Source organism: Gorilla gorilla, chromosome 4 (assembly GCF_029281585.2).
Source record: "Gorilla gorilla gorilla isolate KB3781 chromosome 4, NHGRI_mGorGor1-v2.1_pri, whole genome shotgun sequence".
NCBI classification, from domain to species: domain Eukaryota; kingdom Metazoa; phylum Chordata; class Mammalia; order Primates; family Hominidae; genus Gorilla; species Gorilla gorilla.
The window spans coordinates 140,090,901-140,114,519 of record NC_073228.2 but is presented as its reverse complement, the minus strand read 5'-3'; the positions used below and the strand labels follow the sequence as shown (position 1 = coordinate 140,114,519).

Genomic DNA, 23,619 nt, shown 5'->3' with positions numbered 1-23,619 from the left:
CAGTCATCTTCCAGGCACTACCAGTCTCCCTCACTTGCCCCATCTCTTGGGCCCATGCTGAATTAGCCAGGCAGGGGAAGCAGCGGTTGAAGAAGCCAAACAGCAGGGTGAGGAATGGAACCTGAGAGAGACCCAAGGGCAGATGGGGAGAAAAAAGGACCCAGGTCCTCCCTGGAAAGTTCACTAACACTCCTCAAGATGTGCACGCTGCCAGAGGCACCCATCTGTCCCCTGCAGCTCTGCACACTTGCCATCATTCTGTCTACAACTCTAATGTATACGTTCAGCATCTGTCTCCACTGCTCCAGGGAAGCTCCATGAGGAGGTCAGGTCTGTTCCATTTCCCACTGAGTACTGGCACAGGGCCAAAGAGTAGCCACTCTTGCTGAATTCCTCGTGAATTACTGCAGGGCCCTTCTGGTCTCCAGTTTTCTGAAGTTCCTTCAGACAGCATCATCTCGGGCCCTGAGAAACTCGGTGAATTTGCAGAAACATAAGCCATCCTCTGCTGTAGCTCAAGCCATTTCCCTTCTAGTTACAGCCTGGAAGGAGGCCCAGCTCCTTGCCATAACATGGCACACTGATGCGGGAGTTGCAGCCCCTGTCCAGGCTTCCTGGGTAACCAGTGGTTAAGCAGTGAGTTCTCCAGTGACTTGTCACCTTCCAATGGCTACTAATAGGACTCGACAAATCATAGTGACACTTCCCATGCAGAAGTCCCCAATTAGTCCTCCGAGCTGTTCCTAAAGGACCATGCTCACACACTTGAGAAAGTGCAGTGACCGCCTCTGCCCATCAAAGGCTGTCTCCTTCCCTCCCAGCAAGGCCCAAAGACAGAACATTGGCCCACACAAGCCAGGCAGGGGGAGATTCCCCAGGGCAGGAAAGCTCTGACCAGACACCTTCATGGGGAGGCTGAGACACCCTGCCCTGCTCAGGAGCATGCAGCATCTGGTTACAAATAAGCGGCCTTGATCCCATCACTTCTCAAAGTGCCCATGACTGCGTCTGTAAAGTGCAGAGTCTGAGAGCCCCAGAGGCCGGCAGGCCAGAGAAGCTTCATTTGCAGAGGCAGGCAGGCACGCCTCCACGCTATGCTTGTCCCGGCTCTTCTCTGCATCCCATGAAGGGTGAAAGTACTAGAGGGAAGGAGCTCCAGGAAAGACACATAGATGTCAATCAACTTAATGATGATTAACACAGGAGTGAAGCCACTTCCGGCCGTGGTCTCCCAGGCACAGCCAGCAGGAGCTTGGCTAACGCTACCTCATCCTGGTCCTGGGAGCGGGGCCCACATGGACTGGATGGCATTGTGGAATGGCAGGTCCAGACACTCACTGTGACCCAGTATTTCACCATTGTTTCCCCAATGCCGTCAAGCAGCTAGGACAACCCATGCCTTTTGCTTCAGCGAAGGAATGACACAGAAAGCAGGAAAAAATAAAGGTGTGCTCATTTCCCAGACCTGAGGCTTTAAAAAAGGGAGAGGTCAGATGAGGGGAGAATCGAAGTTTGGAAGAAAGGATGGCTGAGGAGCATGGGTTCTCCCCTACCCAGATTGGAGCAGGAGAGGAATGGGCAAAGTGGTGAGAGCAGAGAGGTCAAGGTGCTGGACAGAGAGAGTCAGACCCCAGAGGAAGGGGCGTGCTCCCATGCCGATAGAAACCGGGGCCTGGCTGGGTCTGCCTTCTGCACTGCCTGGCCTCCTCTAGAATGAGCAGGGACCAGCCCAGTTGCCTCCTGTCAGCCTCTCCCCTGCACTAGGAGGGAGAAAGAGGAAGGAAGAGGCTCTCCAGGGTTGAGGCAGGGGCAAAGTGTCCTCTCCTTACAATAAGTTTTAAAAGTCCTGATTTCATGTCCTCTGAGTATCTGAGTCAGAAATAACTGGGCAAAACACAGCCCGCTACCCCTTGACATGGATGTGGCATAGCTGTGCCACTGACCAAAGAGGCCTGAGTGTCCCGTGGAGGCTGACGTGCGGAGGCTGCTGCCAGGCACTGACCCCACACCCCTAAGGTCAGCAGCCCCCACCCCACCCAGCAGACAGGCAGCATGCTGGGGAAAGAGAAGAAAAAAGAAGACAATTAAATATGCTAAAGAAAAATTTAACAAGACACTTTTAGGTGTCTGAGGGCAGGTCCAGACACTGGTAGGACAGACAACATTTTTAACTTTGCCACTTCCACCCCCACCACCCCAGTGATGGCGAATATACAGGCATAAGGCAGAGAGATGGCCAGCACAGAAGCCAGAGAGGAAGGGTGGGCTATGGAGCATGTAGGCTTGGTGCTGGCTGTGACCCCCTCTTTGGCTGGTAACAGATCTCACTGTACCCCAGACACCGTCTAGCACCTAACCCCAGGACAGCCACCCAGAGTGCCCACCTCCTCTAAAATCAACAGCAGACCCAAACAGAGCTGATCTTAGTCTTTCCTTGGTTTTATATATAAGTAGCCACTGGGAAAGAAAAGTCCTTTGGCAGGGTTGATGAAAAGGAGAATGTGAATTTGGGACACCCCTCTGCCACATGGAGAGGGACTGTCTGCAAATGAAGTCAAAGAGAGGTGAGAAATAGAGACAAGGGAGAAGAGGAGATGGGGAAGGGGGATAGAAGAGAAAAGGAGGGAAAGAGGGAAGCAGAAGGGGTGCCGTTGACCTTAGGTGGGGCCCACCCCGAGGCCCTGCTTCCTGCAACTCTTCCTTAGGGCTGTTCCAGAAGCCTTCGTAGCTTCCCCGCCAAATGGATCCCATTTTTGTTTAAGCAAACTTGCTTTGGGTTTCTGTCATTTACATCCTCAGAGTCTTGATGAACACAGAAATGGTGCACTGACTTCTCCACCCTTCCCAACCCTGGGGCTGGTTTTGAGCTTCTGTGGTTGAAGGAGCGAGGGCCAGAAACTGCCAGGACTGTTTTTCTTGAGATGTGGTGTGGTTCTGTTTAATGAGTGAGGGCCAGAAGCTGGTTAAACTGTTTGGGAGAGAAGCTTCGAGGCCGTGGGGCAGAGCAGGCCTGCTTCGCGGCCCAGGGCATGCATACACCTCAGGACCAGGGAGAAGTCTTTCTGCTCTGCCCAGCCACCAGCTTTGGGAAGACCTTGAATTGGCACATTGGGCGTTTCTGTAGGGACAGCGATCCCAGTGAGACATCTCTCAACATCTATGGAGGCAGCAGGTAGCAGAAAGGTGAAGTGGGAGCAAACCAGAGAGGGCGACAAAGCAGCCAGCATGGTGACCACCATTACCAGCCTTGTTTGTGGGGTCACCCCTCGGAGACTCCAGAAATAACCAGTAGACACTGTGGGCAGGTCCAGCTTCTGGCTGGTGAGGATGCTGCTATACATAGGAAATATAGAGCCTTATTCTGTAGGTAGAGTATGGCGAAGTGGACTATTCAAGTTATGTAAATACGACTTGATATTGGTTTTGGGGACTTCCGCTGCTTCCCATGAGCATAGATCATTGAGAGCAGCATGAGCCCCAGTGGCCGTACAACTGACTCAGGATTTCCGGACCACTGATGCCGGCAGGGAGCAGTGACTGCCCCAGACCTGAGCAGGGTCAGTCACTGAGAGAGAGGAAGTGACTTTGGATCATCTCAGTGATAGAACAGAACACAGCCCCAGAGTATCACGCTCAACTCCAATCAATCGCAGAATAGGCACTCCAGCAAAATAGAGCCATTGGTGCCTTCCTAACCCGCAGAAATCTATTAGCTGCCCCCAGAGCCAGTTAAGCCCTGGTGAAGGTGAAGATTCGATCTGAGAGCCGAGGCTGCCTTGTAGACTCATCATTACATAAAGATGCTTGCAGCATTATCACTGTCTGTCACCACCAGCGTGAACAGAATGTGTATTCTGTGCTTCAGCAAAAGCCATTGGGGTGTCTTCTCATGATATTTTTCCTTCAAAGAACACAGATGTTTTTGCTGTGTCCTGGGACTTCTGAGCCTAATGTCCCCAAGCCCCAGCTCAGAGGTGAGCTGTTTTCATTGTGCTGAGGCTGCAGGAAGAGGATGGTATGGATCAGTATTCTAGTCACTCTGGACAGATTTTCAATCTTTCTCCCAAAGGGTAAAAACAGCATTTTCCTGATTCTTGAAGACCTTCCAGTCTGTACTCCCCCTGCATACATATGACATGAAAGACTCAACCCGAGGTGAAACATAAGGGATACTTTCTGAAACAGGGATCTAAGGGTGTGAGACAAGAACACAGATATATGAGGAAATCAAGGGAACTGTCACTTCCCACACAGCCCGTGTGCACCCACCCACGGGGTCGCGGTTCAGATACCCGGGTAACTCTAAAGAGACTAAAAATGTGCCCTAAGCCCACCCACGGGGTGTTTCTGGTCATCCTTGGTGCTCCACCACATAGGCAAAGACGAGGGGGATTTGGAGGTGAGAATGGAACCTGGGCAGAAGTGCCTAGGCACACAGACACAAGGAAAGAAGAGGAGTGAGGTAGAGGACCCCATACTTGCTCCCACATGGGTCCACTTTGTGGCAAAGACTTAGAGGCAACCCAAAGAGATGTGAAGGAGATGTCGGTGTCTTCATCATCAGGGATGTGCAAGGCCTCCCACAGGCCTCACAGAGGCCACCATCAGAAACCCATATGCAAGAGTCAGCATCTGCAGGAAGCTACTCTACTCCCATGGAAAAATCAGAGAAACTGCCCTCCTGCCAGGCCTCGGGGTCTCCTCTTCCCGAGCCGAGGTCACCCAGGGACATAGACCACCACTGACACAGAGCAGAGGAGTCTGGGTCTGTGTGACCTCCCCCAAGTCACAGCACAGGCCGCCAAACACAGGAAATGGCAGGGCCAGTAGCACTGGGTCCCAGTGGAGATACATAGTACTGGGCAGATGTTCCATTTCCCAAATAGACACAAATGCCTGGTAAGGCTGCTGTTCTGTCCTGTAAATTGTTTGGGTGACTTCCCAAGAAAGAAAGGAAAATATGGTTGTGGTGAACTATACCCCATGGCCCCAGTGAAACATGCTTCCCAGTACTCAGGCCCTTGTGTGTTCCCCTTCCCCATTGATGCTAGGCTTGGTCATGGGACTTGTTTTAGCCAATGGAGCATTAGCAAGTATAGCACAAGCAGTGGTTTGATAAGCCCATACCCAGGGTGGCTTGTCTTACAACAAGCCAGCCCTTGTAAAGAATCTCAGCTAGGATGCTGAATGTTGAGAGGCTGTGTAGAGAGAAACCCTGGAGGTTGAGAGGCCTCTTGTATTTCCAGCCTAGTCAAGCTCCCAGCTAAGTGCAGCTGCATAAGTGATTCAGCTATGTAGAGCAGAAGAACCTCCCAGCTGAGCTTTGTTAGCCACAAAATCATGAGAAATAATAAAGTGTTGTTGCTTTAGACCACGAAGTTTCGAGGTGGTATGTTACCCAGTAATAACTAAAACAAAGGGGCTGAGGAAGGATCCAGGAACTTTTCACACCATTTTTAGCCTATCTGCAGGAGAGTAATCAATCCCACCCACTCATCCCAAAAGAATGATTTACTTCTGAATCATAAGGCCTGGTGCCTCAAACAACAGAAGCCTATGAATGCAAATCAGCAGTTGTTTAAGAAGCCACAGTTAGGGTTTCCAACCTCCCCAGGTTGGCTTTGCTCCACTTGAAACCCAGTGTCTGGACACCGATGGAACCGCCCCCACCCCCCAAAAGTAGTTCTGGCCATCCTACAGAAGGACGCATGTTTTGTTGTACGAGCTAAATACAGCCAGTCGACTCAGTCATCACCTCAGCTCATGTATCGTAATGTGCGATGAGCTGGAAGGATCCAATGGACTCCAACTCAGGGGTTTGCTGTTTCACTGAAGAGAAAAGGGACAAGCCTGGGAACAGGTAAGCAGATTTGTGAGATTTTTAACAAGAGTGGTGGGCAATACAGAGGCGATGTCACAAGGCAGTTGGTGAATCGTTGCCTGATGGACAATAACATCCCTTTCGATTTCTAATCTTACAGCTATATGATGAGCACTTCCGCATCCCTTATTTCACTTATTTAAAACATCAGCCCAGTGATGTGGGTAGGGCAGGATTCAAGATCCCCTTTTCCTAGAAAGAGCTTAAGTAGAACATGAACTGGAAGTTCAATTCCTGGGTTCCTGGGCCCATAAACTGGACTGAGCATAGAATGAGTGGCAATGAACAGAACTGAGTGGGAGGAATGCACTTAGGCTAGGCAGCAAGTGTAGAGGCACTGTCCCCAGCAGGCAGCCTGGGGAGTAGGGACATTCCCTGTGGGGTATTTCTCAGCACAGTCCTGGGACCTCCTCCCTCAGAATCCCTTGACACAGATTGATAATGTAGATTCAACAGTTGAGGGTTGGGCCTAGGAGTTTCTATTTTAAGAGGCCCCCAGGCAACTCTGATGACCAACTATATTTGAACACTTGCCACAGAGTTCCCCTTTCCAGATGGCATGGTTATCAGATCACCTGACTGGTGGGCACTAGAGATGGGACTGGCCCCCAGGCCTGGGCCAGTGCTCTAGCTAGTTCTCTGATCTTCCCTAAGGTGGAACTGATCCAGTTTTAGAAGGATACATAAGATTTGGGGCCAGGCACGGTGGCTTATGCCTGTAGTCCTGGTACTTTGGAAGGCTGAGGTGGGAGGATCATTTGAGTCCAGGAGGATCACTTGAGTTCGAGGCTGCAGTAAGCTATGATCTCGCCTCTGTCTTCCAGCTTGGGTGACAGGGTGAGATCACATCTCTAAAAATAAATGAATACGATTTGGGCATGCAGAAAGATAAAGGATAAAGCATTGAAGGCACCAAGGAAAAAATAGGGGTGAATAGCTTAATTCCACCCTTTCCTGTGCTGCATCTCCGTGACTCAACAGCATTGTTATTACGTTAAAAACTAATAGTAAAGGGACAGCCAATGCTAACAAGGGTTTGGGGTAATAACCCCAACTCCAGGGATTGCCCAGTCTTGATTTTGTCTCCTGTTTCTTGGAGGTAAGGAAATGTCATTCTTGAACTGGGGCATGGGCAAGGTCCGCTCCTACTCTGTCCCCAGAACTGAGAACTCACCCGATGTCAGACAGCAGAGCGCTGAGGGGGAAAACCTGCCTAGGACAGCAGGCTTCCAGGGTGTGCTGCCATTAGAGCCCCAGAGTGGGGCAGACAGGGCCTCATCCCACATCATGCCAGCAGGTTCTGTGGACAAAGGTGGCAGGAAGAAAAGCCCCAGCCAGGCTGAGCAAGTAGGGAGTGTGTGTGTGTGTGTGTGTGTGTGCGTGTGTGTGTGCGTGTAAAGAGAGAGAAAGACAGACCGTTTATTAATTTATTAATACAGATAATATTAATAGTATTAATATTAATATAGATATTATATATTAATATTTATTAATATAGATAATAAACAGAGCCAGAGAGAATGAAAGATGAGGTGGGGGTGGGGGGTCCACTCCTCTTCCCAACCAAACCAACCTGCAGTAAGGGCAGAGAGGGAGGAAAAGACACAGGGCACTGTGTGTGTGCGTGGGAGGGGGGGGTCCCTCACATTTGAGATTTATCTTTTATTTCTCTGTGACTGAAGCTGAGCCACTTCCGATTTGTATCAGGAGGAAATGTGCTGCTTATGCGTTCATAATTAGACCCAGGTAATTCACTCTTTAATAATCAGCAGGCTTCTCCCACCAGCCCACTAAACCTCCCCCTCCTGCCTGCTCGCTTCTATTTTCATCCCTGTCCCCTCCCAGGTGGGGATCCCTTAAAGAGGCCCAGCTGGTTTGTTATCCTTTTCCTTTCTTTCCAAATGGTCCTACTGGGGCCCTCGCGGGCCGGCCTTTCCCTTCGTTGTGATTCAGAGTGAGGTTCTGAACCAGGGCTCTAAGCAACCAGAGAAGCCGATTCTGGGAAAGTGCATTGTTTGAGGAGCTTCGACGGTGAGCAAGCCCAGCCCACTCTCCCTCTGGCTCAGCAGAGCCCAGCCGGACCCTCCCACCGTGGGGAGGAGACCACCACCAGGAAGCCAAAAATGATGAGAGGGTTCTCTTCCTCCTGTCTCTCAAGTGGGCGCAGGGAGGATAGAAAACTGTCCTTTGAGATGTTATTGCCGCTGTCATTGTAAATAAGGGCTCAGGGCTCCAGGACTCCCAACTGAGTACACTGCCTCGGTCCCCTCCAGCCCCCAGCCCACCTCTCAGCCAGTGCCCAGGCCTCTGCAGAGGGGACTGAGGGGAGCAAGATGGATGAGGCACTTAAGGAATGAGGGCCCAGGAGACAGGGGAGAAAAATTAAGATGCAAATTACTTTTGCTGTTTTGTTTTATACTGTTTCTTTAAAAATATTATTCTCATTACAAAAGTAAACCATGGTCACTGGAGAAATTTCCAAAAACCTCAGCATTCAGAAAAGAAGAAAATGAAAATCACTCTTAATCCAGCCACCTAGAGATAATTACTAGGAGGTATTTGCTTGTGGTTCTCTTTACATATTTATATAAATCTTAATCCACAAACTCAAGTGGGTAAGAAATGAAAGATTACTAGTCAGTCTCTGTTAGGAGCCCCCTGTCCCTCATTCCTCAGAGGTGGTAGAAATCTCAGCTCAGTTCTGAGTCCCACAGTTCTGAGTCCCACACCCACTTTCCTGACCCTGTGATAAATTCCGCAGGCTTAAAGCAGGCAATCATCCCACCCACAGCCCTCTCTGCCTTCACTGACGTCCACCAAACCTCTGTTGTCTATCTGCTTCCTAAAGGTCAGTCCTGTGGGTCGCTGCTGCATGGAACCTCATTCCCATCAAAAAGACAGCCTCAGAACGCCTGCTTGCCTCTTTCATGCCCTTCTCAGAGCACTGACTCAGAAGCCCTTCTGTCTCCAAATCATTTTGGAGCTGGAGGCAGCTTGCTGTGGCCCCTCATCACTTCATGTACACTGAGGTGAACTTGCAGGCATGTATGAGGTGAGCTTGCAGGAATGATCTTAGGGCTTCTGCCTCCTTAGGGCTCCCTAAGAAAGGTATTTACCATATCCCTCTGCACCCCAATCCCCCAAACTATCTGGTCTTCTGTCATCTCTCTCAAGGCAGAACACTACTCTACCCCCTCTCAGAGACCTACTCACATCTAAGGTCTCCTTGTGTCCCCATGAACTCTCTTCTCCTCACCTCCTGCTCTACCCTGCCCCAAGATCAGGGATATTCTTTTCTAACTTCAGAGATGGGAAAATGTGCTCTTATGCAGGATTGCCATATAAAGTTGAGCAGTGTGTGCACTGCACAACAGGGAAGTTTAACATGCCCAGGGAAATGGCACCTTTTTGTAATTTGCCCAAAGGTACCATGTGTGTGAGCCACAGTGCTGCCCTCACTCATCATGTCTTGTTCCAAACCTATACCTGGGCCAAGATTTTGAAACTCAAAAGCCAATAATTTGACTCTTTTGTTAGCCGAGTTCTGCAATGTCCTCCCTTCCCTGAAGCAATTAATATTGAGCAGTCTGGCTGCTGTCTGGCTGCAAGGAAGGACCACAGGAGTCAGGAAATGCAGGGGGATGCCTTGGTTAATACTTGACAATAGCATGCCCAAATGTATATGCCCATTTGCAGCTCCAAATGCTAGGTTCAAATCTTTGGGCTTGGGGGGCAAAACTTGAATTTTTAAAAGCATGCCAAGTAATTCCGAAGGGGTTGGGAGAGAATTCCCATGAAAAGAAATCAAGACCAGTCCCTGGAGAACTGCTGTCCCCAGCCCTTCAGCTCCCACTGGGGAGCTGTGGGTGAGGCTGCTTTTCTCGCCTGGATGGGTGAATTCAGGGGTGGGACGGCCAAGGCTGGATGACGGCTTTTCATATCTTAAAATGCCCTGAGCAACCTCGAGTATCTTCTTGTTTTCCCTGTTTGGTTCCAGCTAAGATGTTGAGACCATCCACTTACTAGTGAAGCCCAGCACCACTTCTGGAGGAGTGTCATCTTAAAGGCTTTCTCCAAGAAGGGGCCAGATGACTCCAAGCCATCCAGTCTACTTCTCCCATCCACAGGCAGCCCAAAAGCAGCCTCCTAGTGGGAGGGGGTGGGAGAAGCCCCTTCCCCAGCAGAACTGGGGTACAGAGAACCCCATATGCCTCCCCAAAGGAAGGCTTGAGGATGGAGACAACCTCTTGTCTGACCTGGGAGCCTGAGAGGAGCATGTTGAATTTCTATTGCCTCAGCATAAAATGGCAATGCTAATGTAGTTTCCAATTTAGGTTTTAAAATGCCACTTTAAAGGACAGCTTCAGTTCTCTCACTTAAAACTTTTTAAAAATAATCACATTTCCTCATGAATCAGGACATGTGCATATTCGTCCCTTCCTCCCCATCAAGGACTCACAGAACATAAGGCATCCTCTTCCACAGACTTTTGATGACCACTGTGCGCCTCTTCTTTGGACAGGGGGCTTTCTCTGCCCCAACCCCACATCCGTAGCCCCTTCTGCCTGGGTCCACTGAGCAACCAGTGACAGTTCTGCCACACTGCGTGAGAGAAGACTTGCTGCCCAGTGACAGAGCGGGAGGGAGGACTGGGAAAGAAATAAGAGCTGCCCGGGCAGCAGCCAAGGGCAACGTTTGAAGCAGGGGGTGCTTGGTTGTAGCGAGGGACTTATCCAGACAAGAGAATGGAGATCCCTCATAGTTTTATCAAAAAGAAACCAGGTAGTTGGGTTTTCTTTTAGAACTTTGGGAGGAAAAGAAAACATAATTTCACACCCTGAAGAAATATGTGCCTGAATTTTGTAAACTTGGATTTTCTTCCTCTTTCTAATTAAGGGTAGAGGTCCTCCCTACCCTTTCAGTGCATGTGGGGGGCAGGGATGGGCATAAAGAGTGAACGTTGTCCAAAGGATGTCTCTCCTATCCCAGGCTCCCATTAATCTGGGAAGCAACCTCAGGATTTGTGCCCAGGAAGACAGAGCCCCTCATAGGAAAGAGCTTTCTCTAGAGAACTGGATTTGTAGGGTTGACCTGGTGTTTGGGGAGGGATGGGGTGAGTAGGAGGGGGTGCCTGTCCTTGCAGGGCCAGGAGTAATCCCCTGAGAGGGAAGTCAGGCTTCTAGCTGCCCACCTAGGTCCCCAGCTCAGGAGCAAAATCTACAGGCAAAGAGCTCAAGCCTGCATGACCTGCTGCTGGCTCTCCTAGCCCCAGTCCTTCATGGGCTGGCCCAAACTGCTGACTCCTGAGGATGCAGAGAGCTCAAGCCTGCACCTCCTGCTGCCCACTCTCCCAGCTTCAGCCCGCCGCAGGCTGGCCCAGACCGCTGACTCCTGAGGACGCAGAGAGAAGGCAGGTTCCCAGTCCTAGAGCTTATTGCTGACTCAGACCAAGTCTTTCTAGCTGGTCCTGCCCTCAGCCATGGGTGGGGGTTACAAGTCAACGGGGCCATTCCCTGGCCTCCCAACCGGCCTGCTCCAGAACCCTAGGAAGGTAGATCCCAATGGCCCTTCCCTGTCCTTCCTTTGTGGCCAAAAGCCAATCTGGATAGTTTTGTTTTGTTTTGTTTCATATTTTGAATCTTTGTCAGATTTTTAAACTTTTCAATTCATTTTGATTCCATTTTTCATTCTAAATAAATATTCACTTTAAAACCTAATTATTTGCTCTTTCTCAGAGACAGCCCCCAAGATGTAAAAGTTCCAGATTCCAAAAAACCTAGAACCATCCTTAAGGATGGACCACGGGGTGAGTGAAAGGCAAGAGGCTGCTATAGTCTCAGTGTCCAGCAATGGGGCTCTGAGCCTGGGCAGTAGCCAGCCCTGTGGAAATATTGATGGCAAGGAGAGGGAGAAGGCCCAGCAGAGACGACAGCCCAGGACACACGTGGGCCTGACATTGCTGACCACAGACATGAAGCTCCAGCCACAAGGGGGGTCTGCTTGACACCCTGGGCTCCGACTTCAGCCCAGACTCAGAGGCCTAACCCCAAGAATGAGGTTCACTCATTCACTCTCACCCTGGGAAGACTGAATATGAGGCACACAGTTAAGACCAGCAGTAATCAGGTGGGGACTGCCTGGGTCTCATCCACTAAAGAGAGGGCAAAAAGGCAGGGTTAGTTGGGACCAAAGGCTGGGAGAGGGGGCTTCCTCGGAGGGCTGAGTCTTGCTGGGACTTCAACCCTGGCACCCACCCCTTCCTCTAGGATCTGACAGCCTTTTGCAAAGGCTCACCAGCCCCAACCTCAGCAGAGGAAAGATGACTCCATGCTTGGCTAGCAAGGGCAACAGTGCCACCAGCTTCATATGTCCCACCTGGCAGGGGGCTCCTAACAGGTGAGGTTTGCTTAGGAATTCCTTACGGCCTGACTGAGACACTTTCAGCTTGAGGCTCTTCTTACCGAATCCTTTCTTCCCTCTCTCCTCTCAGGGGTCAGAGCAGTACTGTGACCTGAAGCTCTCCCTGCTGCCTCTTCTTCGTGCCCCTTTTTTACCCATCACAGCTGTTTCCCCTAATACATCTTCTGCATGTGCTTCTTGGAGGATCTGAGATGACACTGAGCCAGACTGAATTTTTCTTCTTGCCATAATCAGAATAATTAAATAAGATTAAAAGACAGAAACTTTGTCGTTGTGTGATTCATGATGTTTAATGCTGTACCCATGCACTACACTTAAAGTAATATGGCATCCCACTTGAAGTATTCTTGCCAAATTTTAGAAAATGCAATCCTAGACAAAATCAAACTTTTTCTGAAGGAGCTCTTTTGCCCTGGCCTCACTACCAAGTCCCAGACCTTTCCATGAAGCAGTCCTGCATCAGTGCCACAGATGAGTCGGGGCCTCTGAAGTGACTAAACACACCTGCTCCCTGCCTTGCTACCTGTCTCCATTTCTGGGACTAAGGCACTCCTTCTGGCTCCCAGTCTCTCCATAAGTGTAACCACAAAGGCCAGGCCCCCTATCCTGGAAGCCTAGGGACAGGGACGTGAGGATGCTAGCCAGACCACCAGGGGCCCCTGAGCCTGGCAACTGATCCCAAACAACAGTCCTGTTCCCAGTCTTTGGCCATATACTGGCTCTATCCCAGCTTTAGCCTCCTTGCCGGTACTTGGCCAGAGTGATGGCTCATCCCTTAGCATGCAGTGACCCCACCATGACCCCATCCAACACACCTAGTTGAGCCCAGGCAGCAAGAGGAATGTGGTTTCACCACCATGCAAACCTCTGCCCCTCCCAGAGAAAGCAAGATGATTGGGTCCAGGGGGTGACAATCAGTCTATCAATCCCAGGATCCTGCAAGCCTTGGGACGCCATAACCTACTTGGCTTGAGGTTATACCGCTAAAGGGACCTGGAGAGGCAGATGAGGTCACATGTCATTGGGACCATAGAAAAAAATGTTGAGGTGCTAACCAATGAGTGGTGAGACCTGATTCAAAAATAAATGGCACAACATTCACCAGCCTGGTGAATCTCGAAACTGACTCCATCCCATCGTCTGATCTGACCAGAGACCAGCAGGCTGACAGGACCACGGGACAGAACTGGAGACACCCTTTCTGGGATAGGAGACAAAGCCCTTTCAGAGCTCTCTCCTTGCAGAATCCTTTCTCCCTCACACCCCATCCTCTCTCCAGTTACCCCACTCCACTAACCAAACTGCAGCCATTTTGAAAGCCCTGGCAAGACCATTCTCCAACCCTCCTACAGATTATTCTCATTAGGAAAGCTGCTTCATTCCAGAGTCTGGGCTTGGGCTACTTGCTATTTACTTCTTAAAATGGTTATTGTAGGCTGGGCGTGGTGGCTCACACCTGTAATCCTAGCACTTATAGAGGCAGAGGCAGGCGAATCACCTGAGGTCAGGAGTTCAAGACCAGCCTGACAAATATGGTGAAACCCCATCTCTACTAAAAATACAAAAAAATTAGCTGGGTATGGTGGCTGGTGCCTGTAATCCCGGCTACTTGGGAGGCTGAGGCAGGAGAATTGCTTTGAACCCGGGAGGCAAAGGCTGCAGTGAGCTGAGATCGTGCCACTGCACTCTAGCCTGGGCGACAGAGCAGGACTCCATCTCCAAAAAACAAAAAATGGTCATTCTAAAATGTAACCTTAAAGTCACCAACCACTATGGTTGCCAAAGTCATCTAAAACGAAGAAACAGAAAGCCACTAACAGGGGCAATGATTTAAAAAACAAACAAAACAGTTTTGCAAGCAAGGGCATCATCAGCATTCACATAGGAAGTGGCCATTCCATTCTCCAGCAGACTAACACCCACACAGGGAAAACCCACACCAGCCAGTCTTCAATTGTCTGAACTCCAATCTTCAGACAGCAATTTTTCACCTTTGATCTTCACCCCCAGCTTCTGCGTGACGCTGAGTAGTTTAATAATAATTCCCTTGGCGTGTGGAAGAAACAGAAATAGCTCCACCAGGCACCACAGGCCTGCGCGGCACAGTTTATGAAATCCCGGGGCTCTAATGCTCCCAGTCTCCTAAGTTTCCATTAAACAGCTGCCAAATGGCTCTTGCTGGCAGGAAAGGCACCCTTGCCTCGCCTCTCTTGGTTTCTCTGCAGACAGGTCAGCAGGGAAGAAACGTGTGTCACTCAACAACTACGTAATGGGAAAGAGGTTGCCCTGAGGTCCCACCCCTGTGACCTCTGCCTGTCAAAGCCAACCTCTAAGCCCCTTTTTATAATCTTTTCCAAAGACTTAAATGTATGGGTACACAAAGCTCCCTTAATGGAAGGTCGCTCTGGCTTGTATAAAGAGCTGTGTAAACTTCATCTCTGCATTTACTCAGTACCAGCCTTGTTTAATTTCCTGCCCGGGGATGTGCAGGGAACGTGACTGCCCTCTCAGGGCCCTGAACATCTTTCAGAAAAGAAACAGTACCCTCCCCACTTCAGGGCCCCCCAAAAAGCAAGACACCTCCTCCAACTGTACTAAAAGGGAAGGCAGCTTGACCACATGCTCTCTGTTGAGTTTCTCTTTAGAAAAGACAGCTTCAGACTGAGTGGACAAGCACAGACCACAGCAGGAGGGTCCCCTGCACCATGACCAGCTATGTGATCTTGGCAAGTGACACCACTTCCTGGGGTTCTGGCTTTCTCCTTGAGAAAATGAGGGTGATAGATGTGCCTATCACAGGTTGCTGTGGGGAGAAAGATGAATGCTAAGCCCCCGCCTAGTGCTCAGCTTGTGGTAAGAGGGCCAGGAATGGTAGCTACTAGAATCATTCTGCCATGGCAGATGGTTCGTTATAGTGGCTAAGTGCATGGACTCTGGAGCCCCACTTCCCACATCCGAGCTCCAGCTTCTTCATTCACAGGTGGGAGACCTTGCATGTGTCATTTCTATAAAATGCCACATGGGAACAGCAGCAGCTGTGGGGAAGGAATGAGCAGTGTTGGGGACATCAGGTTCAAAGATTTCCCTGCCCACCACCACCACCATCCCTGTTTCACCACCATCCCCATCCTGCCACCATGACCAGCGGAGCTGCAGGTACCTTCCATCCACACCAAACCCTTTGCAGACACCCTGCTCCACACCATTTCCTGGATAATCACAGCCTGTTTCCAGAGGAGGACCAGAAAACACTTATTTACCATTGCCCCTCATTTTATAGCCCAAAGGGCTGAGGGCTGCCCCAGATTCCACTCCACTTAGAGCCTCCCAAATGAGCTGCCTTGTGTCAGTAAGCCCCCCTCCTGGGTTCACACCTGGGGTTATGGTGGACCTGAGAGAAAGTGGGGAAGGTAGGCCATGCCACTTCCCATATAGACCCCAGGAGGAAATTCCAGGCCAAACCCCAAACTGAGCTACCCAAGTCCCGCATTCATGCCTTCCCAGGACCTAGAAAGTTACTGACAGCAGGAGCGTCACCTCCATCCCAACCCCCTCCATCCAACTCATGAGCTGAGTCTCCCCCTGGTTGAAAGTCCTGGTGAGGCGGCCTGTTCTGGCTTCACATAATGTTCTCTAGCATGCTGCTGGCCGAGAAAAATGCTGTCTGAAACAGGTCAGGTCTTCAGAGAAAGGGACTCCCCCCATCTCCTGAGTGGCCCACTGCCACTGCTGCTGCTATATCACTGATATGTGGTGGCTGTCCTGTGCTAACACGGATAAGCCCTGGCCCCTCTCAGAGCCAACTCTGCCATCTGGAAAATGAGGCATTGATGGCAGCCATGTGGAGGGGCTCAGCATCCTGCGCCCTGGAAGCAGACCAGCAGCCCTCTAGGACCAAGGGGGGCTCTGTCTGGGATGGTGATTAGTAGATGGGGCAGTGCTGAATCCTGTCAAGCCCTGCTAAAACCCCCACAGGTCCATCTATGGGACTAAGTGAAAAACACCAAAGAGGGCATTTTTGTACCTCATTTGGCAAACACTGTAGAGTCAGGACTTGGAACCACAGTTTCAACTTCGACAAAGAGCTCACGGAGGTGATTCTGCCGGGCTGAGCAGGGATTTGTGGGTATGAGCTCTGGCCAAGGTCTGCCTTGCACACCCTGATTGTTCTTGTTATGCTGGTGGCCAGGCATGAGGTGCAGTGGGAAGAGAGAATAACTAACTCATCTTTCTACTAGCTCTCTCAGCCAATGTCATCAAGCTCTCCCCATGTATTGCACCCCTGAATGGGAGATGAGGAAAAGAGGAGAAAGACACGGATGTGAACTTGGTTGACGCTTTGAGGGTCTCTGACAAATGAGCAGACAACAGGGCTGGGACTAGGGTGAGGGATGAGGCATCTAGGGGCAACTGAAGGAGACACCTACTCCCAACCCTGCACTTGCAGACTCTGAGAGCGAGTGTCTCATTCAGTATTGTGCTCTAGGCTTCTCACCCACCTCCCCCTAATTCTGGCCCTGAAAGAAAATGACAGACCAGAGGTGAGGGGTGGGTGCTTGCTGAGAAGTGCAGGGGCTGTGGTGGTCCAGGGTGGTTGTTCCCACTCTAGTCTGGGGGTCCTGGAAGACTTCGCAGAGAAAGTGAGCAGTTCAGACTCCTGGGAAAGGAGACACCTCCCCACTCAATCCAACTGATTGCACACCTCTGTCCTGGCCACCTCGCCTTTCCAGGGCTGCCAAGGGCAGAGGGGCAACTGCCAGCGCCATGTCCTCCTTTTGCCTCTCTGTGCCCAGGCAGAATAGGCAAAAGGGAGCTGAACATTCTTGCACACGGTGCGGGATGCACACAGACCGGCAGGACGCAGCCGGAGAGGACACGGGGCCCATAGAATCAGTCCTGGCTTGAACATGCTTGTCTGGGAGCGCGTCTGCACACCCTTGGAGGTGGTGTGTCCGGCCTGCGCTACCCAGCAGCCAGTGGGCACTCGGAACAAACCAGGCCATGCCTGGAGGGAGCCTGTCAAGGAGGATAATGAACGCAGGTGTGCACGCTCGGCTGAGCTTTGTCTCTGAGTTGGTTTGCTTACCTTAACGGTTTGTCCCTGTTTTGCGTGTGGCTCTGTTCATAGGTCTGTAACTGTGTCTTTGCCCGTCAGTCTTCCTGTGACCCTGTGCTTTTCTCTCTTTCTCTCTCTCTCTGTCCCTCTGTCCCTGAGTGATGTGAGGCCGGGCTGGGGGCAGTCGCAGCCGCGTCCTCTCTTGCCCTCATTGGTTCCCAGCCGCTCCCCCGGGCAGCCGCCGCCAGTCCCGCCCCTCCCCCGAACCCCCGCCCGGGACACGAGCGCGCTCAGAGCCGCCAGAAAGCTCAGTCTCCTGCTCAAAACAGGAGCGCAGCAGCCAGAGGGAGTGGGGACAAGCTCGCTGAACACCAGGCGTCTCGACAGGGACCCGAGGCTGCAGGACCGTTCCGAGACGCTGCGGTGGCGGCGGCGCCGGAGGACGCGGAGGACTCCCTGGCCACCCGCCCTCCGTGCGCTCTGCCACCGGGCGCTCAGCAGAGACCCCGGGCTGCGGCTGCACTCGCTGAGTGCCTCTCCCCGCCGCCGCATCCCAGAGGCGCCCAGCACCTGGAGCTCGCTGGAGCTGAGGGTCCGAGCTGAGCGGGCTGTTGTAAAGCCGAAAGGCGAGTCAGTGACTGGGACCTCTGTCCTGGTGGCGACGGCGAGAAACGGTGAGCCCGAGGGGCGCGGGCACAGAACTGTCCAGCTCCGAGCACTGGGGTCCGCCAGCCGGCGGGGAAGGCAGCTGAGCGCGGAGGCGAGTGAGCGGACGCTTCCCGGGGTCTTTGCAGTCCCCGCCGGCCCCAAGGCACCGACTCTCGGTCAGTTGCGCGCGGCAGGGCGGGAGGGGCGCGCCATGGAGGCGCCAGGTCGCGCCAGTATGCTCCAGGCCAAGTGAAGCGGTCCGGCTGGGGTCGGCGGGACCCGCGGGCCATGTACGGCGACATATTCAACGCCACGGGCGGCCCCGAGGCGGCGGTAGGCAGCGCGCTGGCCCCAGGAGCCACGGTCAAGGCAGAAGGCGCTTTGCCGCTGGAGCTGGCCACTGCGCGCGGTATGAGGGACGGCGCGGCCACAAAGCCCGACCTGCCCACCTACCTGCTGCTCTTCTTCCTGCTGCTGCTCTCGGTGGCGCTCGTCGTTCTCTTCATCGGTTGCCAGCTGCGCCATTCGGCCTTCGCCGCGCTGCCCCACGACCGCTCGCTGCGCGACGCCCGCGCGCCCTGGAAGACGCGGCCGGTGTAGCTTAGGACTGAGCCACGGCCGCCGGGCGCCCCGTCCCGACCTAGCCAAGAGCAGCCAGCTTGAGCATGGTAGGGAGGGCATGACGCCGGAGATTGCTGGCCCCTGGGAACACTGCGCCCTGACCCTAAGACCCTTCCTGAACTAGAGTGGCAACCCGAGAGGAAAGGGAGACCGAGGCGTCGGGAGCCTGTGTAGGGTCTCGATCCCAGTACCTGTAGGTACCGTGATTCTGATCCCCTGGCCAAATCTTTCTTCCTCTGGACAGAGGGTCCAGTCGGGAAACCTTCCCCAAAGACGGCGGTCGGGTCGGGAAACCTTCCTGAAGGACGGCGGTCCGGTCGGAAACCTTACTGAAAGACGGCGCGCCAGCCCCGGGCGCAGGAGGCTTGCTCGCCGCCTGCTGACTTCCTTACTTTGCACACGGAAGGGGCAGGAACCGCGAGCGTGCAACTAGCCTGGAGCTACCTGTCTGGACTCGCAGGCCCTGTGGCTGTTTCCCACAGCTGCTACGGCCTCTCTTGCTCCTTGACACCGAGGAGGACCCCACTAGGATCCGAGCGTCGTGAACTCACCTGAACTTTGGAAGGTTGGCACTGGGGGGCCGCATCCCCCTGGGAAATGACTGAACGCGGGGTTTCAGTGGGTCCCGCCTGGGTCTAAGGACCCAGTTTCTTCTGTGAGCACGGGCAGTGGGAGGCCGGTGGAAAGGCGCAGGGGCCCACCTACGCGTCTCACATCTTCAGGGGCGCATTTCTACAATAAAAACTCACCCAATTAGACCTAGTGCTGAGAACGTGCTGGTAATTGTTTGCGCCGCTTTGGAAAAGGGGATAAGGGTAGATCGATCCCGAGCAGGAGACCCAAGCGAGAGCCACCTCCCCGCCCAGGACATTTTGATGATACTACCTCCTCTTCGGCTTTTTCCCAGGGTCGGTCAATTACTTCCTTGGGGAAGTTTTTCAGGATGGTCTCCAGGGAAAATTGCTGCCTGACCTGCTGAATAAATTCCCATTAACAGGGCTCCTGGGGACCCTTTCTGCAGGGCAGTTCCTTTCACCTGGCATCTTCCCTTTTGCTCTGAGCTTTCCTGGGCCTGAAACCCCTGAAGAGCCATATTTGGACCAGAACCGTCTGGTGAAGGAAGAGCCTGAAGGTCAGGTGGTGGGGCAGCTGCCCAGCACTTCCTCCCAAAGGAGATGGGGGCCTGCCCTGGAGAACCTGGCAGGAGGGAAATGGATGCATAAACCCAGTTAAGGGGAAATCAACTTCAAAGAATTTGAGAGGGACTAGAAAGGCTTGTAATAACCTTAACCAAAGTTAACCCAATTCTAGGGAGTCTTTTTACGGGGCTTTAAAATAGTTTCAGGAGTCACCTGGCTCAGTGGAGCACTAGAGCTTAGAGAAGGTTTGACTGAAAAAGAATTTGACAGACTGTCTAATCCAGTCATTCTAACACATGCTAGGGTCACTTGGGCTTTTGGCAATCTTTAGAAAACTAAGGACTCTTGGCCCTGGCCAAATGCATACAGGCACAAAATTCTGCAACAATTCTATGAGTGCTGACACTGAAACTGGTTCCTGAGACCAGACTGAGGTTGAGGAAAAGAGACTGGCCAGGTCTCCTGAGACCCAGCCCAGCCCAGCCCAGCCCACCACTTCTCCTCAGTCAGTATCCAAGCACTGGAGACGAAGCATAGAAACCAGAAAAGCCTCCCTGGGCTTGATTCTTCACGCCTTCCAGAACTAATACCCACCAGGTCCTAACGATGCCAATTCTATGATCACCTCACACAGCATTTCAGTTTAGTCTTCAGAAAGGTAGCCAAACCTCTGCAGCCTATATTAAAGGTAACCCAAGCTAATCTGCATGAACCTTGGACTAGATGGAAATAAATGTGAGAAATATGAGGGCCCCTGGCTAGCATACAAAATCACACGCTGCTGAAATGGGGGACCCTTCAGCCTTGGTCTGAGGGCTTCTGAGGGGGTAGGGGGACCCTTCAGCCTTGGTCTGAGGGCTTGTGACAGGTAGAAGACTAATGTAGAGGCAGAGTATCCCTCCACCACATGTCCTGATGGCCAGATCTGAAGGTAGTATGCAGAGTGGTCAAACTTACAAGCTCTGGAGTTCAAATGCCTGGCTTTAAATCCCAGCTCCACCTCTCACTAGCTGTATGACCTTGTGCAAATAACCTATCTGAGCCTATTTCCTCATCTGCAAAATGGGCATTATATCACCTAGCTCTACAAGTTTGAATAATAGAGTATAACCAAAGTTATTATAACCAATAACAACATGCTAGCATAATGCTTGCACAAAATGAGCGTCCAAACTATAGCTATTTGTAGAACTGAGCTATAGGCGTGAAGCAGCACTGCTGCTGGGAGGAGACCCCACCAACAAGATGTACTCTCACTACGGCCCACTGTCTCCTGTGACCACAAACAAATGCAAGGACTGGTTCCTTCATGGGAGAACATGAGTAGATGACTGGCTTAGGATTCACCTGTAGTTCCTGGGCCAGAATCAGCTCAAGCCAGAGTAATCCAGGAGGCTTTTGGGCTCTCTCTGATGTCTCTACAGGGTTGCAGTGGCCTCAGCCACCTAAGCCAAAGGCTTGGCCACTTCAAATGAATAGACACTTTGGGAATAAGTTTCTGGGTAATTGAGCCTGCATAGACCTGGAATCTAGAAAGCACACAGGGTCAGTAAAGGTATTATCTGCCAGCACTGCGAATCCGAGTAACTTGGTTCTCTTTTCTAGGATAGTATTAGACTGAGGGGTAATGGGTTCTTCCTCATGTTGAACCCAGCCCCAGACTCTCTTCTGGGAAGCAGGGATGTGGCTGAATTCAAATCTGTCCTCTACAATATTTAGAACAAGTGGACTACAACATGGTGATTGGATATTTAGGTGGTGTTAAAATTGAACGCATATGTCTTCCCAAAATTCATATGTTGAAGCCCTAACCCCCAGAGTGGCTGTATTTAGAGTAAGAAAGTTATATGAAATCATAACGGTGGAGCCCTGTTCTGATAGGATTAGTGTCCTTGTGGGACCACAGATTGCTCTCAACTCTGGCCAGGCGCAGGCACGGAGAAAAGGCCACGTGAGGACACAGTGAGAAGATGGTTATCTGCAAACTAGGAAGAGGGCCCTCACTAGAAACCGACTCAGCCGGAACTCGAATCTTGGAGGACTTCTAGCTTACAGAACTGTGAGAAAATAAATTTCTGTTTAAGCCACCCAGTCTATGGAAGCAGCCCAAGCTAAGAGAGATGACTGTCTGGGTGTAGACCTGTGCATACACATCCTCCTGCCCTTTGCCCTCCCACCAGTTCCAAGATGTCTTGAAACCACCTTTGGAGAGCAGGGCATGGCAGGCTAAAAATAGGAATAGGGCCCATGTCACAGGTGTTTGGGTTCCTCTGCTATAACCAGCCACAGTGAGCAGCCAGAAGGGTTGAGGTAAACGCATTTTTGTTGGTGGGAGTTGGGGGAGAGGCTGGAGATCACGGTGGGGAGGTAGCTGCAGATGCTAGGAGCCAAGGAGAGGTAGCATAGTGGTGACCAAGAGTCTGAGTTCTGGAGCCAATGACCTGAGCTTGATCATCCACTCCATGCCTTCATCGTTATTTCTGTATTTCTGATAGCCCGTTTCATCATCTGTAGGATAGAGATGACAATACCTTCTTCAAAGGATTTTCAATATGGAGTGAAACATTATCAGTAAAGTGTTCAGCTCATGTTTGCTATGTAGTAAATGCCCTGAATGTGAGCTATCATTATTAACCAGGATGGCCATTTCAGAAGTGCATGCAGTGGTACAAACTACCTTTTGTCAGTGACCTGTCCTTTTTCAGCCATGTGCTATTAGGAAACAGTAAAGAGGTCTGTACTTCCCAACAGGTATGCCCAGAGTTGGAGGACAGCTATTCTGGGTCTTTTCTCACTTTGCACTTTCCCCCTAAACTATCTCATCCGCTCTCATGGCTTCAGTTGCTTTTCAGATGACTCTCTCCACACTATCCCTGAGCCCACTCAACACCTGCATTTGGGTATCTCATGGGAAACTTCGAACTCAACAAGCCTAAAACTCATCTGTCTAAATTAGATCCTCCTTCAGTCTTCATCTGAATAGACTGCACCAGCGTATGGCTGCCCAAAGTAAAAAATGCATGGTGGTCATTCTTGACCCTAAACTCTTCCTCATCCTTCAATATGTAACTCATCACCCCCTAGGCACCACTCTACTCCATCTACTCCTGTCTATGTCCACCATCACAACCCTAACTCAAAGCCCTACTTCCATTTTTGTCTTTCCTCACTCAATAAACACATCTGCCGCCAGCCCCAGCACATACACCAATGGCTTCTCTTTGCTCTCAGGATTAAACACAAAAGCCTAATAAGGACCAGAATCAACTGGTCCCACCAGCCTCGTCTTCTCTCACTCCTCTTACACTCCAGTGGCCTTTCAATCCCTACCTCTGCCTAAGCTGTTTGTTTCTCCTCCTTCCTCTGGCTGATGCCTTCTCATCCTTCAGGTCTCCAGTTAAATGTTTCTTCCTCAAAAAGGACTTGCCTAAATCCTCAGGTAAGATTATATCCTCTCATGACCCCATATTGCCTCCCCAATCACAGCTACTAAATAACTGCATAATTAGTAGCCCAATGCTTCTTCCCACTAGTAACATGTAAGTTGTATGAACAGAGAACAGGGACAACATGTGTCCTGTTCACTGCTGTTTCCCAATGCCTAGCATAGTTTTAAACAGAAAATAGGCAATAAATATTTATTGAATGAAATACAGTGGGAAAACGGAGCTAAAGTAAATTTAAAAGGTGTATTTACATCTGAGCACATATCCTTTGATTTTCCACCTTAAACTAACCTTGTATCAGGTGAAATATTGAGTTCAACACTCCTTTATTGATTGGTCTTCCAAGTGGCTGGTTTCCTAGCGGTGGTAATCCAAAGTTCTTAGCAACTAACGTTTCCCGTCTCCACC

General features: G+C 51.3%; 1 protein-coding gene across 1 annotated transcript; it reads left to right on the top strand.

Annotated features, from left to right (window-relative positions):
* Positions 1-18,289: 18,289 nt before the first annotated feature.
* On the top strand, positions 18,290-19,380 carry SMIM32 (small integral membrane protein 32). Its single transcript, XM_055387246.2, has one exon. It carries the CDS (start codon positions 18,294-18,296, stop codon positions 18,603-18,605), a length of 312 nt encoding a protein of 103 aa, XP_055243221.1. The 5' UTR covers positions 18,290-18,293; the 3' UTR covers positions 18,606-19,380.
* The last annotated feature ends 4,239 nt before the right edge of the window (positions 19,381-23,619 follow it).